The sequence below is a fragment of the Mesoplodon densirostris genome, chromosome 4, assembly GCF_025265405.1.
Source record: "Mesoplodon densirostris isolate mMesDen1 chromosome 4, mMesDen1 primary haplotype, whole genome shotgun sequence".
Classification (NCBI taxonomy): domain Eukaryota; kingdom Metazoa; phylum Chordata; class Mammalia; order Artiodactyla; family Ziphiidae; genus Mesoplodon; species Mesoplodon densirostris.
The window spans coordinates 120,558,523-120,576,955 of NC_082664.1; the positions used below are offsets into that span (position 1 = coordinate 120,558,523).

Below are 18,433 nucleotides of genomic sequence, written 5' to 3' on the forward strand. Positions count from 1 at the left end.
TCCCTCAGAGGGGCTGGCCCTGTGGGGCCTGCAAAGAGGAGAAGCCCACTTTGTTGAGCTGCCCTTCCCCCCTTGTGAAGGTGGCTGCTCTGATGCCATGTTCCTGTCCTCAGATTGAACCCCAGAAGGCAATATAACAGAGTCCTATGGACCCAGCACTGAGCTGGGGCAAGAGCCCTCCTTTGAATGCTGCTCTGAGTTGCTGGGCAACTGCTCCCCTTCTCTGACTCAGTGGTACAGGGGACAGAGCTGGGAGATCCCTTCCTGGGCAGGCTGAGGTACCCAGATTTGTGGATGCTGTCCTTCACTCTCCTCCCCGCCCCCACTCTTTCATCTACTCCCTTCTCTCCAAGCACATACCCATCCAGAGCCACATCAGACCAGGAGCAACAGAGCCAGAGCAGGTGCACAGAGCCAGACAACCAGCCCCAGGAGCCCCTCAGCCCAGGCATCTCAGCCTAGCCTTGTCCCACTCCAGTGGGCAGGGAGAGCCCAGCTCAGGGACCTGGGGAAGGGGTAAGAATGGTGTCTCCTGCCCCATTATCCCTCTGTGGGGGTGGGGCAGGGATGGAGGTGCCATGGCTGCCTCTGACACAGCTCCTCTCCTCGGGTAAGAGCCTCTTTCTCTTCCCCAAGCCAAAGCCAACAAGCCAATTAAACCCTGAGAAAGCAGAATCGACCTGCAGGCCAAGGGATTACATTGATCTGCAGTGCAGGTACCCAGGGGGCCATGGCTGCCTCCCCCTCGAGCCTGGAGCTCCTTCTACTGCCATCTTCAGCTGAGCAATGAGCAATCCTCCCCATGCGCATCTCTGTCCTCCCGCACCCCTCCACCCCTGCCACACCCTGTCTGACTGCCTATCCCCTCTCTGTTGGTCTAGGCTGAGCGTGAGGCCATCTGTTCAGACCTATTCATTCACATCACATAAGTGCAGGTAAGGTGACGCCATGAAGCCTCTGTCCTTTGGGCGATCTCTCTTCATCTCAGTCAACCAGGGAACCCGTCAACCAGTCAACTGCTCTTGACCTCAGTGTGCAGTTGTGACCTGCCAGGACACAGAGTACCTAGCACCCCAAGGGTTAGCAGGTAGCATTCCCCACACAGAGCGTGGGAGTGGGTGAACATGGAGCTTAGGGAACATTCTCTGGTAAATAAAAAAAGAGAATGACTCGCAATTACCATATCAATTGTTTCTGGGTAAATAGGTGCTGTCTAAGAGATTTTTTAAATAGATTATTCCTTTAAATAGGTTAAGCACCCTTTGGCAGCCTCATTTACATTATTCATTTGCTGGGAAATCCTTTTTTCGGGGATGGTGCAGAAATAAACTTCAGCCTCAGTCTGAATTCCATTCAGAGACTGGATTAATGTGGTTTGGGTACTTCCCTGCCTGCAATGTACCAGAGGACAGGGGGTGCTCTGTGCCCTGGGCTGGGTGGGGGAAATCCAGACCTGCTCTAGGGAGGATATGAACTCCCAGAGAGCAGCGAAGGAGCCATTGCTTTATTATGGCTGTGAAACACCGAGATGCAGTCAGGGATCCAGGGGGATACACAAGAGGGAGTACATAGGATTTCCATAGGCAGAGAGGAGAGAGGGCAGACCCAGTGGAGGAAGAGCTTGAGCAAAGGCTTTTATAAACAGAATTGAATATGATCCATACAACTTCTTCCGCTCCATCAGTCACCTCTGTCCCCTTCTCCCTCATCACCCATCCTGCAGACAGAGCAAAATGGACTCCTCTCCCAGTATTGCCAAGCCCACTCCACAAATGCCCCAGGTCCGGAGTCCCTGACCACCAGCACATTGTCTTGTAGGGCTGACCCAGATCCTTCCAGCTGCAGTGGATGGGCGGACACTCAGAAGGGCAGCCTGGATGGAGATACCAAGGAAATCAGCACCCTGGCCATGACGCCCCGGTCACCAAAGCCCTCAGCATGGTCACCCAAGGAGGCTGAGCTTGCTCTGCAACCTGGCCACCTTCAGGTTCTCAGAATGTTTGCTGAAGCTGTCACCAGTGAGCACATGGACTTCAAAGTAATTAATGAAGGCTATAGAAACAAGAAGTAATGCGTTCATTCATTAGCAACAAATTACACTAAATTATCTTAGCAAATAAGGCAAAATGTCAGCTCAGTGGCTGGCAGAGACACATGTTGGTCCTTACTCCCAGCGCCCTGAGAATGGGGTCCCATTCTGCAGGAACCGCTTAGGAGAGGATATTGAAACACAAGAGGCAGGAAGGGAATGGGATAGGGTGCAGACTAGGACCCTGGGAGCCTGACAGTCTGTGAATCATGGGACTAGACAGGTAGACTCCAGATAGGTAAGTTTTGAGACTGAGGAAGGACTAGAGGCCAAGACCTTGCAGGAGGGTGGTGGAAGGCAGTGGATGGGGAAAGATGCTATACTCTTGTCACTCTGGATAGAGCAGGTCTTCAGAACCATGGAGGCCACAGAATATCCTGGGGCAGAAGCAAGTTTGAGGCAGAGAGGAAAGAGAGCAGGAAGAGCGTGAAGGGTGCTTCCTTGAGCCTGGCACACGCGCACAGACTGCTGGGCTGCAGCAAGCAGGACAGATGGTCCTTCCCTTCGTGGTGCTGGAAGGAGGGAGGGAGGGAGCCAGAACCTGCCATGTGACTGTGCACATCTGGAGGCCTGGGGGCGACAAGGGAGAGAGACAGAGGGAGAAGGGGAGGCAGTGGGAGGAAAAGGAGGGAGCCCCCTTTCTCCTGTCCTCAGGTGAAGGGGGCTGAGTCATCATCCCTGACACCCTATCTTTTCTCACTTCCCTGGAGCATGGGTGCCTGGTCTGACCAAGGGTAGGAACTCAGGGTTCCTGCTCTCCTCTGGGTCCCACAACACAGGGAATAGGGCCCCCCTCTTCTCCACACTAAACAAGATCACTTCCTTTAACCTTTCTTGCACCTGTATTGTCTGTGATTCCTTTAGTGAGAAAACAAATACCCTTTGGTCTGATTCAGTCATCACTGAGAACAGCTGGCTTGTCTCATGTGCCTGGTCTCCAAAGCCTCGGCTCAGGGCTGTCTCTCTGAATCCTATTTCACATTAACTTGTAAGCTAGGCAGGAGCCCCTGGGGTATGAACATCAAATATTTAGCAATGATCTCAACCAGCTGCATCAGAACTTCTAGGGGTGGGGCCCAGGCACTACTCTTAATAAAACTTTCTTAAGTGATTCTAAGGTGCAGCCAGGGTTGAGAACCACTGGACGAATGTGATCTGGAGCTGTATCACTAGGAGCATAGTACTCAAGGATCAAGAAGGTGAGAGGCTGATCTACCGTGAGCTGAAACATTTTGATCCATGGCAGGGCCTCCATCTGAAAGGGACAATAATGAAACATGTCCAGAGGAGGGCAATAGGGGTGAAGAAATCATCAGCTGAGGGAAGTTGAGGGGAGGGAGTTCTTTTGCTTCTCAGGTGCTGGGGAAAGGCTGGGGACAAAGGTCGCAGACACTCTGTCTCTGAGGGCCGGGATGTGCACGCCCCATGAGACCCAGTGCTTCCTGTGCTCTAACGAGCACCACCTCATTAGTGGTGAAATGGTGTCACCATAATTACCTGGAGCTGGTGGAGCCAAATGGCCAGGTCATGAACACCCTCAGACACAAGTGCAGGGAATTTAACTTGCCCTGAGGCACCTGCATCCGGTGAGATGCTGATGAACGTGGCCCCATTTCTGGGGTCAGGTGTGGTGGGTACAGGATGCAGGGCTCAGCCCAAGGCTCAGCTCACACACTCAGATGGCTGCTCCCACCCCACCCAGCAAGAGGCAGACGCACTCACCTCCAAGACTGGGGTCCCAGAACCACGAAGACCGCTAGCTCCTGGGGAACTGAGGCGGGGCCACCACAAGGTAGGTGATGATGGGGAAGGTGGTGTGGGGTGGGTGGGGGAGAAAGAGAGGCCCACAGGCCCCGTCTGCTGCTGAGTCGGGCTCCGCGGCAGAGTCCCTGTGAGCCTGGCTGGGGCGGCAGTTCCCAGCACCATTTTTGCCCTGTCTAGAATCCATTTTGCTAGTGGCCCTAAGTGTTCTTCATTTGCAAGTTTTTGCTGCCACAGGGATTGGCTACAAAGGCAACCCAGGGGCTTCCCTGGTGGTGTAGTGGTTAAGAATCCGCCTGCCAATGCAGGGCACACGGGTTTGAGCCCTGGTCCGGGAAGATCCCACATGCCTCAGAGCAACTAAGCCCTCGCACCACAACTACTGAGCCTGCGTGCCTAGAGCCCGTGCTCCGCAGCAAGAGAACCCACTGCAGTGAGAAGCCCACGCACAGCAAGGAAGAGTAGCCCCTGCTCGCTGCAACTAGAGAAAGCCCACGCACAGCAACGAAGACCCAGTGCAGCCAAAAATAAATAAATAAATAAATAAATATTTTTTTAAAAGGCAGCCCAAACAACTGGCAGCTCTACCAACATTTAAAATCCACAGGCCTATGACGCCATGATCTCACTTCTGGGGCTCCATAGTGTAGAAACTGGAGCACGAGGCTGCATTATTTGTTTCCAAACTATAGATACTGGCAAAATATATACTAGAACAGTAGTACCATGAGATACTATGTAGCCATTTTAAAAGAATGAGGGAAGTCTCTTGCTAGGAGCTAGACACAAAATAGTATATACAGTAGGACTCCACTTACATGAAGTTCAGGAACAAGCAAAACCAATCCATGGTGAGGGCAACCAGAGTAGTACCTCTGGGTGGGGCCATTGACTGGGCAGGGGCAGGAGGGAACTTTCTGGATTCTGAAAATGTTCTATATCTTGATCTGGGTGATGTTTACATGGGTAAATACTTCTATAAAAATTCACAGAGCGGGCATCCCTGGTGGCGCAGTGGTTGAGAGTCCGCCTGCCGATGCAGGGGACATGGGTTCATGCCCCGGTCCGGGAGGATCCCACGTGCCGCGGAGCGGCTGGGCCCGTGAGCCATGGCCGCTGAGCCTGCGCGTCCGGAGCCTGTGCTCCACAACAGGAGAGGCCACAACAGTGAGAGGCCCGCGTACAGAAAAAAAAAAAAAAAAAAAAAAAATTCACAGAGCCATACCCTGAGGACTAGCATCTTCTACACACTAGATGTATGATACACCTCCATATAAAAAGTAAAGAAAGAGAACTGACTTGAGAAAATGGTAAAGAAAACAGAAAAATAGTTGCAGAACTGTATGTACAATTTCGTTTTTATAAATGTGTAAGCCTGGAGAAAAGTCTGGAAGGCTATCAAGCCCTTAGCAGTGCTTCCCTCTGAGTGGGGGGACTGGAGATGAAGACAACCACCTATACATTTCTGTATTGTTTGCGTTTGTGGTGTTTGAAGCCTCTGCCCGCCACACTCTCTACGTTCCGGCTGCTCACTTCACGGCAGCTCCGCTCCTGCCCCTCTGTGAATGCCCTGCACTTGGAGGCCTGGGTTTTGGACTCCTCGGAGTAAACTTTGGCTTCATGTCTCAGTTTAAGACTCGGGCTTTGCATCAAGATCTTTGGCCATTGCCCAGCTCAGAATCTGCCAGGGTCTCTGCTCATTGGCCCACATGTACCAGCAGCATCCCACTTGGCAACCACCTCCCGGGATGAGCAAGGTCAGGAGCCTCTCCCTGAACAGGCCCCATGGAAGGTGCCGTCCCTGCCTGTGAGTGGAAGCAGAGCGCTCTGAAGAGGAAGCAAGCAGGTAGAGAAAGGTAGGGCACCCCACACACACACACCCAGTCCCCTTGTCCTGAGTAGTCAGGGCCACTAATTGGTCTTCACAGCCTTGGTTACATATGGTCCTGGAGGTGAATTCTGGTCACATCTCAAGCCAGGAAAATGAACCCTTGCTCTGTCCCCTCTTTAATATGGATGTGACACCTGCAGGCTACGGCTTGTCACACTGTGAGAATTATTTCTCCATTAAAACGCAGGAGTTGGAGTTTTGCCCAGGAAGGCAGCTAAAAGTACTGCTCTCTGGGGCACCAGTCACCAGGGGACTTAGTGGCCACCTTCCTCACTCTTCAGCCCCCAGGGAAGTCCCACACCTGCCGGGTCCCTCCCTTGAGCATTTGATACAGCATCATGTCTGAGCCATATCCCAGCCCTGTCAGAGAGAAAAAGCACTGGTTACCATGCCTGTTTTACTGATGGGCAAACTGAGGTTCAGACAGCTCGCTCTGGGTCACTGTGCTCCATCTACAAAATCTCAGAGGGAGCAAGAGTGTGCAGCCCGACTGCGGGGAGGGAAAGATCAGCTGTCACGCGTGCCCAGCACTTTACAGTTTGTAGTGTCTTCCTCCTGCTTTGTCCAACCCTCGCAATGATCCTATGAAAAAAGAACTACTGTCTCCACCGTACAAGTGGGGTTAATGTCTGGTGAGGTGAGAACACGCTCAAGGGCACAGGGGGAGATAAGGGGCAAAGGCAGACCCTCAGCACAAGGCTTTTGATTCTAAAACCCACCCAGAGGACCAGGGGTGGGACTTCTAGCAAGGTGACCGGTCTCATTCCCAGGGTCATCGACTTTAGAAGAAGCACCCCAGTTTGTAAAGAATGCCACATACTTTTCAGAAGAGGACTCGTCACCCCTTCTTAATAGATAAGGAAATGAAGGTTTAGAGGGATGAAGGACTTGGTCACAAGACAGTAGCAGAGCTCGGGAAAAAATGTCAAGTGTCCTGACCCCCAGCCCGGTCTCCTCCAGCTGCCCCAGGGCCTGCAGAGCTCGGGGACTGACTGGCTGGCCAGTTCTGAGACCCTGGCACCCGGGGCAAAGGAGCACTGTGCACTCTGCAGGCTCCCACGTCCCTGGACCCGGTTCTCTGGAAGCTGTTTGCCTGCCACATTCAACCCCTCTTCCCAGTCTTTGGAGCCAGAAGGTGGTGAAAACCTCAGGCCCATTTTTCATATAAGAAAACTAAGGCCCAGAGAAGCTAAATGCCCAGCTCAGGATCACAGGGTAGAACTAGGTGCTGGGGAAAGGCTGGGGACAAAGGTCGCAGACACTCTGTCTCTGAGGGCCGGGATGTGCACGCCCCATGAGACCCAGTGCTTCCTGTGCTCTAACGAGCACCACCTCATTAGTGGTGAAATAGTGTCACCATAATTACCTGGAGCTGGTGGAGCCAAATGGCCAGGTCATGAACACCCTCAGACACAAGTGCAGGGAATTTAACTTGCCCTGAGGCACCTGCATCCAGTGAGATGCTGATGAACGTGGCCCCATTTCTGGGGTCAGGTGTGGTGGGTACAGGATGCAGGGCTCAGCCCAAGGCTCAGCTCACACACTCAGATGGCTGCTCCCACCCCACCCAGCAAGAGGCAGACGCACTCACCTCCAAGACTGGGGTCCTGGACCTGGACCTCTGACTCGGGCCTGGTGCCCATTCCACTGGGTCAGCCAAGAACAGCACACAGAGCTCCTTTCCGGTGTCAGCTTCTTATTGGGTCTCAGCTTCCCCATCCATGAAATGGGGGCATTAGCCCTTAAAGAAGCCTGAGGTCTGAGTCTTCTGAGACAAAGCTGTTAGTCTTCTCAGATAAAGCTATTTCAGGGTGGAGCCCCAAAAAGTGACCAAAGGGCCTGGCTTTCTGCACAGCCAACATCACTTTACCAAGGGGGAAACTGAGGCTAGAGAGGGGGTCATGGAGACCCCGTGACTTAAGGACAGTGACAGTAAGGAGATCCAGGTATCCCCACTCTGGCTTCAAACGTCCAGGAGGGAACCCTTCCTGCCAAGTCCTGCTGCCCGCCCTACTGCCACACATTTTACAGAGAAAAAGCTTCTACAAAGGCATTTATTTTCCCCAAAATACACCCCCAGTTAACAAAGTTCCTCAGAGTCCCACATTTAAATTAGAAATCCCCACATCTTTCATTCCTGGTGAAGGGAGGGATGTCAACAGGAGGACATCAGATCATCAGAAGTTTACTCCACTAGAGGCTGGGGACCGGCCCGAGACAAGCCAGGAAGTGGCTACCCAGCCCCAGAATAGCACCATGGTGGGAGAGGGGGCTGTCCCTGCCCTCAAGCTCCAGCCAGCGAGGAGAGGCCCCAGGCTTCCCCTGTGCTGTGGCTCTCAGCTTCCCGGGATCTGTCAGGCCTTGGCTGCCTGCCCCCCTGCTCATGCCTGGAAAGACACTGTGGAAACCATCAGATTCCCCAGTCATGGTGAGAGGCTTTGTCCGTCTCTCCAGGTTTCTGCCCCCACCCTCTGTTCTGGGTAAGGATTAGGGATGTGATGGGAGTGAGGTATCCAGGGAAATGCGGTACAGAAGAGGAGTACAGTAGCGAGCCAGGCAGGAGCCCCTCACAGCCACTCTTTCCTCACGGGTTTCCCAGCTGAACGGCAAGCTCCTTAGGGAGGGGCTTGTCTTCTCACGCGGGGTCCCCAGCACCTAACACAGTGCTGACACCCCATAGATGCTCAGTGAACCTTACTTGAGTGGATGAACGAAAGGGAAGTCAGGAAAAGCAGAGGGACAGAAGCTGACCCCAAGGGGCCCACACAGCTGCCCAGAGACCCAGTGTGACCAGCACGTGCTTCCCGTGGGGAGGGCGGGCAGAAGGTGGGGCTCACAGGGCACAGCCCAGGGCGCCACGGAAGAGACGGGGCCAGGGGAGGTCCTCACGTGTTCCAGCACGTGCACCTGCATGTCTGCATGCCTGGGGGAGGGGCCCTGTCTTCACTCAGTAGGACAGGGGAAAGGCCAACTTTAGGGACAGAGCAGAAGGAGAAGCCTCTAGACTCGAGGAAATGCTAAGGCTGCAGTGGCCCTGTCAGAGGAGACAGAATTATGGGCAGGTGGGAGAAAATGCTGAGAAGTGATAATTGGTGACTGTGTATCACATCTTTGAAGAAAAAAGGCAGCCAGCTAGTCCATGTGGCATATCCATTGGAGAAATAAGGCAGCAGGATGATTTATGTATCGTGTCACTGGAGAAATAAGGCAGCAGGATGACTTGGGAATCATGTCCATCGGAGAAATAAGGCTGCGGGGTGGTCTATGTATCGTGTCCTTTGCAGAATGAGTAGACCCGCTAGAGTAGAAGCCATCTGTTAAGGGCAGAGAAGCCCCCAGCCCAGGGCTCACACTGAGGCCCCAGTGCAGCCAGAGGTGGGAGCCCCAGGGCAGGGCAGCAGCTCCCTGGTCCTCGTGGTCAGGCTATTTCTGGTCCATCATCTACATTTCATGATGGGAAGGAGAAAAAGGGGGGAGAGCATTAAATGCAGGAGTTCTACTGTTGGAAGTGTGCCAGAACCCCAGGGATGTGGTCACATACTCAAGGGGAAGAGTATGTGTGACAGGGCCCAGCAGTCTGACTAGCAGCCCCCTGCATCAAGCACTGCCCTCAAGGCTCAGACAGACACACACACACAGCAGCTGGGCATCAGACAGACCACGAGGGTGCCTGGGGGAGACTGCCCAGTCCTCGCCAGCCTCTTTCTCAATCCTCAGGGGTTCACCCACCCTGCACACAACCCTCCCCTCTGTCTGGCACACTCTTCCCTTCCCATCTCTGCCCCCACACCCTCCCTGTCCTTTGATCCATCTTCTTCACCCCATAGATTCACAGCCCTGGCCTCACTCCACTCCCTGACCTGCACGGAGAGTTTAGAAGATGGACCGGGTCATGTGTGACCCTGCCCCTCCCTCTCCCATCCTTTGGGCTCCGTTTGTCCCTGGAAGAGTAGCTCTCCCTTCCGGGGACTGCCTCTGTGTTTGTCCAGCCTGGCCAGAGACCAGGGGGCCAGGCTGCCACACTGGGGAGCAGGGTCAGGAGGTCCCCTGCTCCACACACCCAGGCTGACGTTTTGATCTCCATCTGCTCGATCCTTCTATGCCTCATTTGGTTCAGGACAACGGGGAGGTGGATAATTTATCTCCATCCCTCCAGACCCCAACACAGGCCTCCACTCCTGCCATGGAATGTTCTACAGCATTTTGAAGGACTTGCTTTACAGAGCACTTCTGCATTTGGCACCTTGGCATCTCGTAAGGGAGGTGTGACAGGATTTCACTCTATTCCACAGATGAGGAACCCCCCTGGAAGGTTATGGGCAGAGACTTAAAGTGAGGTCTCCCCTTGGGGGCTCTTTCTTCTGCATGATGCTGCCTTTCTGAAGACCCCTCACCCAGCTTTTATCATGAATTCTGCACAGGTCTCTGAGGGCCCCACTGCCCCCCACCTCTGGGAGTTTCCTGAGCACAGGGCCTATGTCCTTCCTTCCTTTCTTCCCAAAGAAAAGCTAAATGCAGGGATGAGCCTCCAGGGACTTGGTGAAAGTTTATTTCCTAACAGGGACAACAAGGCAACCTGAAAATTATTTAAGGCTCCATAACCTCTGGCCAAAAATTAAGGTCCCAAAACCTTTGATTTTTCTAGCTGGAAGCCACTCATATTTAATGACAAGTCTGCATCAAGGAATAGTTTGTTCAAAATACACACGCACACACACACACACAGAGATACACATATTTATACACAAACACACATAATGTAGGTGTGGCTCTTGGTTACTTTTAATAAGGAAGAATCTCAAACTAAACTAACCTCCAACCAACCACTTGCTAATGTAACTGCTGATGTTACAGTAATCTAAATAATAATGATTGCTAACACTTACTAACCACTGGCTATGGACCAGGAACGTGGCTGTCTAGCTGGAAACCCCATTTCCTAGCCTCACTTGAGTTAGGAGTCATGTGACTAGGTTCTGACAAATGGATATAAACGGGAGTGATGGGAGCTATTTCTAGTCAAGCCCTAGAAGAAAATGTCCCCTCCCTCTCCTCTTTCCCCCTTACTTCTGGAGGGGCTGTGGGAGCTGGAGCAGCTATTCTGGACCTGAGGCTGGAAGCTTTGAGTGGAAGAAGACAGAAACCAGGTAAGTGGAAGTTGGTTCCAGGGCACCAGTGGCCTTAACACAACCTCGACTCCTGTCCTGGTTAAGCCTCTATCATATTTGCGTCCTGTTAGAGCAGCGGGGACCTTGGTTTCTCTGCCATTTCAACAGGGGGGAATCAAGGCTGCTCTTCTGGGGAGGGAGCCTCAGGGCAGCAGTGAAGGGTGATAATCACCCCCACCAACAACAACCCTCCCCAGCCTCCTACACACAGGTGCACAAACACACAGATACACAATCTCAAACACCACGTGTCTTTACCTTCTTTGCTTTCAGAGTGTTTCAGAGGCCGCAGGGCTGCAAAAAAAGGAAGGAGTACACAGTGAGGGGGGCACCGTGAAAAGTGGTGGGGTAGGGTGTTGGGCAGAGAGGCACAGGAGCCAAGGAAGAAGTAAAGGCTAGAAGAACTGGGAGAAGGCAGGAGGGAGAGTTGAGAGGGTGAGGGCAACATCACAGCACCAGAAAAGGGGCTCTCGGCTGCTATCCCAAGTCCCAGCTCCACTCTGTGGCTTGTCACTCCTCCCCCCGGGCCTCGGTTTTCTACATCTCTATAATGGGAACAACTCCCCGGCCCTCCTATGAGCTGGAGATGTGAGAGTACGCTGAGCCGGCTATACAAATAGGGTGAAGTGAGGCACTGAAGGAGGCTGCAAGTGTCCCCCGGTGGGCCTGGGATCGTGCAGAACTGGGACCCAGTGCTCTCTAAGCCTCCCTCTTCTCCCACTCCCTCCCTTCTGCCAATTATACCTGCCTCCGAGCATGAAAAATGAGGCCTGATCCCAGGGCTGTCTCCACACTGGCCACACCCGGGGACACCAAAGGCAGAGAATTAATTGACACAATTTACAGCAGTCCCCAGGGGTCAATTTCCTGCCCTTCCTTCTGCAGGTGTTGGGGGAAACCTGTGTCAACTGGCACCATCCCAAATGGCTCAGTGGGAACCTACCTCCCCCAGCCAAGAAGCCCAGGGAAGAGAAGGCAGTGAGGCCTCCAGTGACTGTGGGGCACCAGTACCTTGGCACCCAGCCCCCACTGGGCTCCAGGCTCGTGCCATGCCCTTTGCAAAGTCACTCGAGATAGCTTCAAAATGGCCCTCTGGTGCCATCAGGGCAGGATGACATTTTACAGATGAGAAACTGAAGCCCAGAGGAACAAAGCACTTGGACCAAAGTCACACAGCCTCTAACCAGAGTGGGACTGTGTCAGCCTGATAATACAGTCCTAATAACAGGACTGCAAAGTATGGAGCCCTTACAGGCGCCAGGTATGATACTAGGCCCTTTAGATACATGATCTCATTTAATTTAACCCACACAACCTATGAAGGGAGTAGTTAGGAGGAAACTGAGACCCAGAGAGGTAAAGTGACTTGCTCAAGGCCACTCAGCTTATATGAGCTGGAGCTGGAACTAAAACCCAGGCTGCCCTGTCTCCTGAACCCTCACTCCACCCCTAGGAAGCCACCAGACTCCACAGTGCAGGTCCCTCAGGGTTGAGTGGCCTGGTAGGCGGGTAAAGGCAGAGGCAGGAGAAACGAAGCAGCACCCGGGAGACCTGCCTGAGGTCTAACGCTGAGCAAAGACAGACGCACCTAGGTTGGGAGGCCTCAGTCCCCGGGACACACTTCATTCAAACCTTCAAGTGAACGTGGCCCCTCCAGACTCTGGAGTCCTCTCCCCTGCTCAGTGCCAGCTCTTAGCTCAGACTTACCCGTCTTGGATCCTTCTCCATCCCCATCCTGGTCCTCAGCGCCTAGAAGAGTGAACCAAAACTTCCTCAGCCCCACTTTCATCACTGAACTTCTGCTCCCGGGAGCGTGAGAGCAGGTAAATGGGGCTGAGCAGGTCTGGTCTATGGTCCAAATGCTGGACACAGGGTCAGAGCCTGAGACCAGCACAGAGCAGAGCTCTGTGGCAGGACGAAAGGGACCCCAGGCTGGAGCCCACCACTCACCTGGCCAAGGACCAGCTACTTGCCCCTCCACCATCCACCAGCCCCATCACCCACCATCCACTCACTCACCAACCGAGTCAACCACCACCTCCGATGTGCATACCCACCCATCTATGGTTCCTCATCCTTCCGCAGCCTGCCCAGCCACCTGCCACACTGGCAGCCACCCACCTGTTCCAACTGACCAGTTTCCTCTCCATTCACATACGCTCTCCTTCCTGACACCCAGTCATCTCCCACCCCTCACCATCTACTTTCATGTTCACCCACATACCACCCATCAGGGTCAACTCACCCACCACTCACTAGAGTCAACTTACCTATCAAGGTCAAACCACCTACCTATCGATGTCGACTCACCACCTACCAATCACCAAAGTCAACTCCTACTGACCCCCCAGCCCAAGCAAACAGCAGCTGCTTCAGACTCTGCCCCACTTGGAGGCAGACACACCCTCTCATGGTGACACGCAAACCCACGAAGCATTCACGCTTGTGCTACTCAAGTTCCATGTGCTTTCACTCACAGACACTCCCATGTGACATAGGCTCTCACAGTCACGCTTGTTTGCACAGACACATCCATCCCCTTGTCACACATCCACCACTCACTCCCAGTCACACTAATATCCACACTCGTCCTGCCATGTCTGCACACTCACGGGCAGGCTCACACTTGTTTACAACACATGTTCGGCCTCAAGATCACACACACACACACAGTCTAGCTGCATCTGCACACCCACACTCATTCTGTCACTGGAAAGTGACACTCGTGTTGTTGTCACAGACACACTAACATACCCAGAGACACACGCACGCACGCACGCACACCCCCCTCTCTCACTCACCTGCATTCTCCTCCTCACAGCTCTGTTTGATCTTTCTCCAACACACGAAGGCCAGGGCCACCAACAGTGCGACGAGACAGACAGAGAGCCCCACGGTCACCCACAGGGCCTCAGGGGGGAATGTCATGGGCTGCCCTGGGAGGAGAGGTGGGGAGAATGGAGAGAGACTGTCATGCCTGGCCCCCAGTGGCCCTGAGGACAGCCCCTCTGCCTCCAAGGTGTGAACAGGGGCTCCTACCCTCACTGGGCCCCGACACCATGAAGAGAGCTTACTTAAGTTCCCGTGCCCCTTCCCTGCCCATCCATACACCCTCTAAACCCTGATGGCCGTGGCTGCCGTGGGGACATGCCTCAACGTGGGAGGGCTGAAGAGTCTGTGGTTGATGATGCTCAAGAACCTTCCATGGCTCCCTACTGACATGAGAATAGTGCTTCAGTCTTCTTCTTTGTAACTCCACTGCTCCAGCCAAACTGGTATCCTAACCATTCTCTGCAGAGGCTCCTTCCAGCCCCCTCACCACTGCTGTCAGTTTCCTCTACCTAAAAACTGCTCCCTAACTCTCCATCTAGCTTACGATGCCTCCTCGGGAGGCCCTCCCTGATTACCCCAGTCCCACCTGGTGATACCCTCCATCTTATAGATCAGGAGTTGGCAAACTACAGCCCGTGGGCCAAATCTGGCCTTGGCCTGTTTTTGTACAACCCTTGAGTTAATGACGGTTTTACATTTGTAAAGGGTTGCCAACAAAAGGAGAAGCAGCAGCAGCAGCAGCAACAAAGTCGGTACGTGGCCCACAAAACCTAAAATATACATGATCCAGCCCTTGACAGAAGATGTTTGCAGATTCCCGTGTAAAGATGAGGGCGGACACTGAGGGTGCCAGAGTGAAGGTTCTGGGTTTACCCAAGAGGAGGAGACTTGCCAGGGGAATGTTTCTGTGAAACGCTGAGGGCCCCCCCTCTGAGCTATTTCAGGGCAGAGGGAAGGAGTTGAACCACCCTCGACTGGGTCAGGGCCAGCAGCTGTTCTGAGCACACCATCCTCCAGCCCAGTCCCAGGACCCACGCGGGGTCCTGAGCAGAGGCCCTGGAGACAACAAATCTAACAAAAGCCAGGGGGAAGGCAGCTCCTGCGGAAGGTGCTGTCAGAGCAGACAGCAGTGCCGTGAACCCTCGGGCAGTGGAGACCGTGATACAGATGCAGGGGTTTGCAGCCGATGTCACTTTCGACGGGCATGGCTGGCAACGCTGCCGCTCTGGATATTGGCAGCAAAGGGGCCCATCACCCTGGCGGGCAGGAGCAGGGGAGGAGGACAGGAGCTGATACGAGGGGCCTGGAGGGTCAGTCCCTGAAGCTCATGGAAGGGACCTCTGGGAATCCCAGGGTGGGGCTCCTGCAGGAAAGCAGAGCCACGGAAATACCCAGGAGGAGGGGCTCTTGCTACGTCCACCCTCAGGCTGGTGTTGGTGCCTGGAGCACAGGTCAGACTTGCCCTCGTCCCACCAGTCAAGGATAGAGCAGGGCTCAGACCTGCATCTCCAGGCTCCATGTCCAGTGTTTGCTCCATAAAGCCCCCTCCACATACAGCACCCCCAGGTGCGGGAGAGACCAGGCTGGAGGACTGAAAGTCTCAATCCCAGAGTGTTTAACAAGGCTCAAAGCTGCCTGAAGCAAAATACAGGCCAAGGGCTCCAAAGTAGGCCAGACCTGCTCTCACAAAAACAGGAGGCTGGGTGGTGGGGAGGAAAGAAAATTAGGCTGAGAGGCTAAAAGTTGGATTCTGGTTCTGGTTCATCTGCTCACAGCAGGCTGCCGGAGCCAAGGTCCACAGACCCCCGTGTTTGAGTTTAGAGGGGCCACAAACCCTCAAAACTTAAATGCAAGTGACTGCATTTATCATGTATCCAATTTTCAGAGAGGTGTCTAATCACCAAAAGAGTCAGAGCCACTGTGCTAGCCTGTGGCCTTGGGAAAGTTCTCTCTTCTCTCTGGGTTTCAGTTTCCTCATCTGTGAAATGAAAGCACTTTAAATGTCAGCTACTAAAATTTTCAGTACAGATTTTTCTCTTAGGTGGGGTAAATGTCCCCAGTGAGCAGGAGCAGGAAAGGAGTATGGCAGCTGACATGAGGGGCCGGCCCATGAAGCACACTGAAAAAACCCCTGGGGATCCCAGGGTGGGGCTCCTGCAGCAAAGCATGGAGCAGAGCCACAGAAGTACCCAGGAGGAGGGGCTCTTGCTATGTCCACCCCTAGGCTGTTGTTGGTGCCTGGAGCACAGGTCAGCCTTGCCTTCATCCCACCAGTCAAGGACAGAGTAGGGTTCAGACCTGCATCTTCAGGTACATGAGTATAACCACATTTATATTCACAAGCCCTTTCTACACAGTGTGGCGGATATCCAGTTCAGCTCAGTGTGCAAATTATCACAGAGTTCACCAATCCTTCAAGGTCCCCTCAACTCCCACCTGTCCCTAGAGACTTCTCCTGAAACTCCAGCCCATTCTGACCACCCCCCTTCTCTGAAAGCTTCACATTCTCTGTCAATCCTGCTCTATCTAATATTTCTGATTCTCTCCTGTGGATACATCAGACCATATACTGTTCTCTAAAAGGTCAAAGAGACCGCTCGGGACATCCAACAGCCCAGGGCAGTGACTCCTCCACAGAAAGTACAGACCTGAGGGTCTCGAGAAAGAGGGTGGGATCAATCTTGGGGAGGGGGTGGGCAGAGGGAACACAGCCTTGCCAGAAGGAAAACCCTAAAAGAGAAGGAGGAATGAGCCTGAATTCCTAGAAGGCAAGTGTGATGGGCACTGCCTCTGAGCTCGCAGAAGTGAAGGCCACGTAATATCCATGTAAGTGGGGGGAACAGGAAGTTAGGAATGTCTGTGAATCCAGAGGCTTATGCAGAAACTGGCCACCAGGGGGATCAGGACTTGCATGGGCTGTGGGTTGGGTGGAAGTCATGGAAGAGAAAACAGGAGAACCAGATGGACAGAACCTGCTGTCCTGACCCCAGAGAATGCAGGGAGACCCCTGGGAAAGCTTAGTTGGCCCATGAGGAGGGACAGAGGAGCCAGAATGAGGTCCAAACAAGGATGAAGACGGCTTCCCCTGGCCTGAGTGTGGGCCTGAGCCCACTTCACCTGAGTGCCACTCAGGTGGGCTCTAAAGGAAGGGAAGTGTGTCTGGGCTAGGACCCCAAAACCAGAGATTGCGGCAACTGCCAAAGGGGCGGCGTTGATCTAGTGTTTGACCACATGGGGGCAGCAGAGAGAGCCCGGCTGTTCCAAAGGCTGCCTGGGTCCCGCTGAACTCCATCAGGAGAGCTGACATTGACGGGGTGAGGGGTATGGCCACCTGGAGAGGCCCAGCTGTCTCTCAGGGCCTCGCAGTCAGATGGTGCCCAGCATCAGATGGTGATGTAGCAACACCTTCCCAGCTCTTGGAGAGGTTCCCGTAGGAAAGCACTCCAGAGCCATGCCTTGTGGCTGCTCCAGAACTCCCGCCCACACCTCCAGATCCAGGCAGGTACTCAGTCCCCTGTACAAGAAGCACAAATACCACCTGAGACACTCTTAGAAGGGCAAACACTACAAATGATTCCTATCAGCTCGATAAAGCAAGTCCCTTAAGGACTTCTTGGGGGAGAGTTTGAAACACCTGAAATGTATGAAAATGTTTTAAGTCTTCTGACCACCCAAGCCTACCTAAATTCCAGCTCAGGGTCGAGATAAAACGCAATGGCCCCCTCTATCCTTCCCCAGCTGTTCGTCTGCCCGTACCTGTGATGGTGACAGAGCCATGAGCGTCCTGCTGCAGCACGGGGTTGCGCACCAGGCAGCTGTAGGTGCCATTAGCACCCAACACCACTCTCAGGACACTGCGCACGTCGAACAAGCCCTGCTCGTTAGCCATCTGCGACGTGGTTACGTTGCCAGTCAAGGGCGCACCCTGCCCATCCCGCCAGAACACTTCGGCCTCGGGGTAGCCCCGGTAGCTGGAGCACGTGATGGTCACCGTGTCCCCAGGCCGCAGGTCCTTGTTGGGCTCCAGGGTCATGCTGGGCTTTGAGTAGGGGGCTGGAGGGGAGCAGAGGGTAGAGGGCAGAGGTCAACGTAAGGCAAGGGCAGCGGGACACAGTGGAGGGGAAAGGTGCCTGGGGCTGTGAGGACACAGGTTAGCACTGGGGCAGTGGGTAAAGGGGCTGCGGGAAGTATGAGGGGTGTGCCAAAGGGAGGGGACCCCCCCTACGCCCCGCCTTCGCGGCTCTCACCTGCCACCTGCAGGCTGACCGCAGCGCTGCCGAAGTCCCGGATGCTCACGAAGCAGGTGAAGCTGCCCTCATCAGCCACGCGCACGCGCTGCAGCCTCAGGGACGCGTTGCCCTGAGCCAGCAGGTCTGGGAAGAGCGCAGTGCGATTGGCATAGGCGCTGCCCTGGTCGCGGCCCTCAGCGAAGCTGTGCACCAGCTGTTTGGTGTCTGTCAGCTGCCAGATGAGGTTGAGCTGTGCCAGGCTGAAGCCGGGCTCGGGAGAGAAGGAGCAGCGCAGGGTGGCGTCAGTGCCCACGAGGGCTACCACGGGGTCTTCGGGAACCTGGACTTCCACAGCGCCTGAGGGCGAGGTTGGAGCGGCAGGCAGTGAGGAGGGGCGCTGACACTCTGGGCTACCACCCCACCCACCCCCAGCATCCTGCTCCTCCATCAACCCCCAGGTCCC

General features: G+C 54.2%; 1 protein-coding gene across 4 annotated transcripts in view; it reads right to left on the reverse strand.

Annotated features, from left to right (window-relative positions):
* Positions 1-7,781: 7,781 nt before the first annotated feature.
* CD276 (CD276 molecule) overlaps positions 7,782-18,433 on the reverse strand; it is a 31,354-nt gene continuing 20,702 nt past the window's right edge. For all 4 annotated transcript variants that reach the window (XM_060097028.1, XM_060097026.1, XM_060097029.1 and 1 more), the window contains 6 exons: positions 17,989-18,327; positions 17,498-17,794; positions 13,711-13,845; positions 12,617-12,658; positions 11,168-11,203; positions 7,782-9,182 (listed from right to left, as the gene is read on the reverse strand). In XM_060097028.1, the coding sequence (XP_059953011.1) occupies positions 9,160-9,182; positions 11,168-11,203; positions 12,617-12,658; positions 13,711-13,845; positions 17,498-17,794; positions 17,989-18,327 (872 nt within the window). In that variant the 3' untranslated portion in view covers positions 7,782-9,159. The remainder of the gene's footprint in view (positions 9,183-11,167; positions 11,204-12,616; positions 12,659-13,710; positions 13,846-17,497; positions 17,795-17,988; positions 18,328-18,433) is intronic.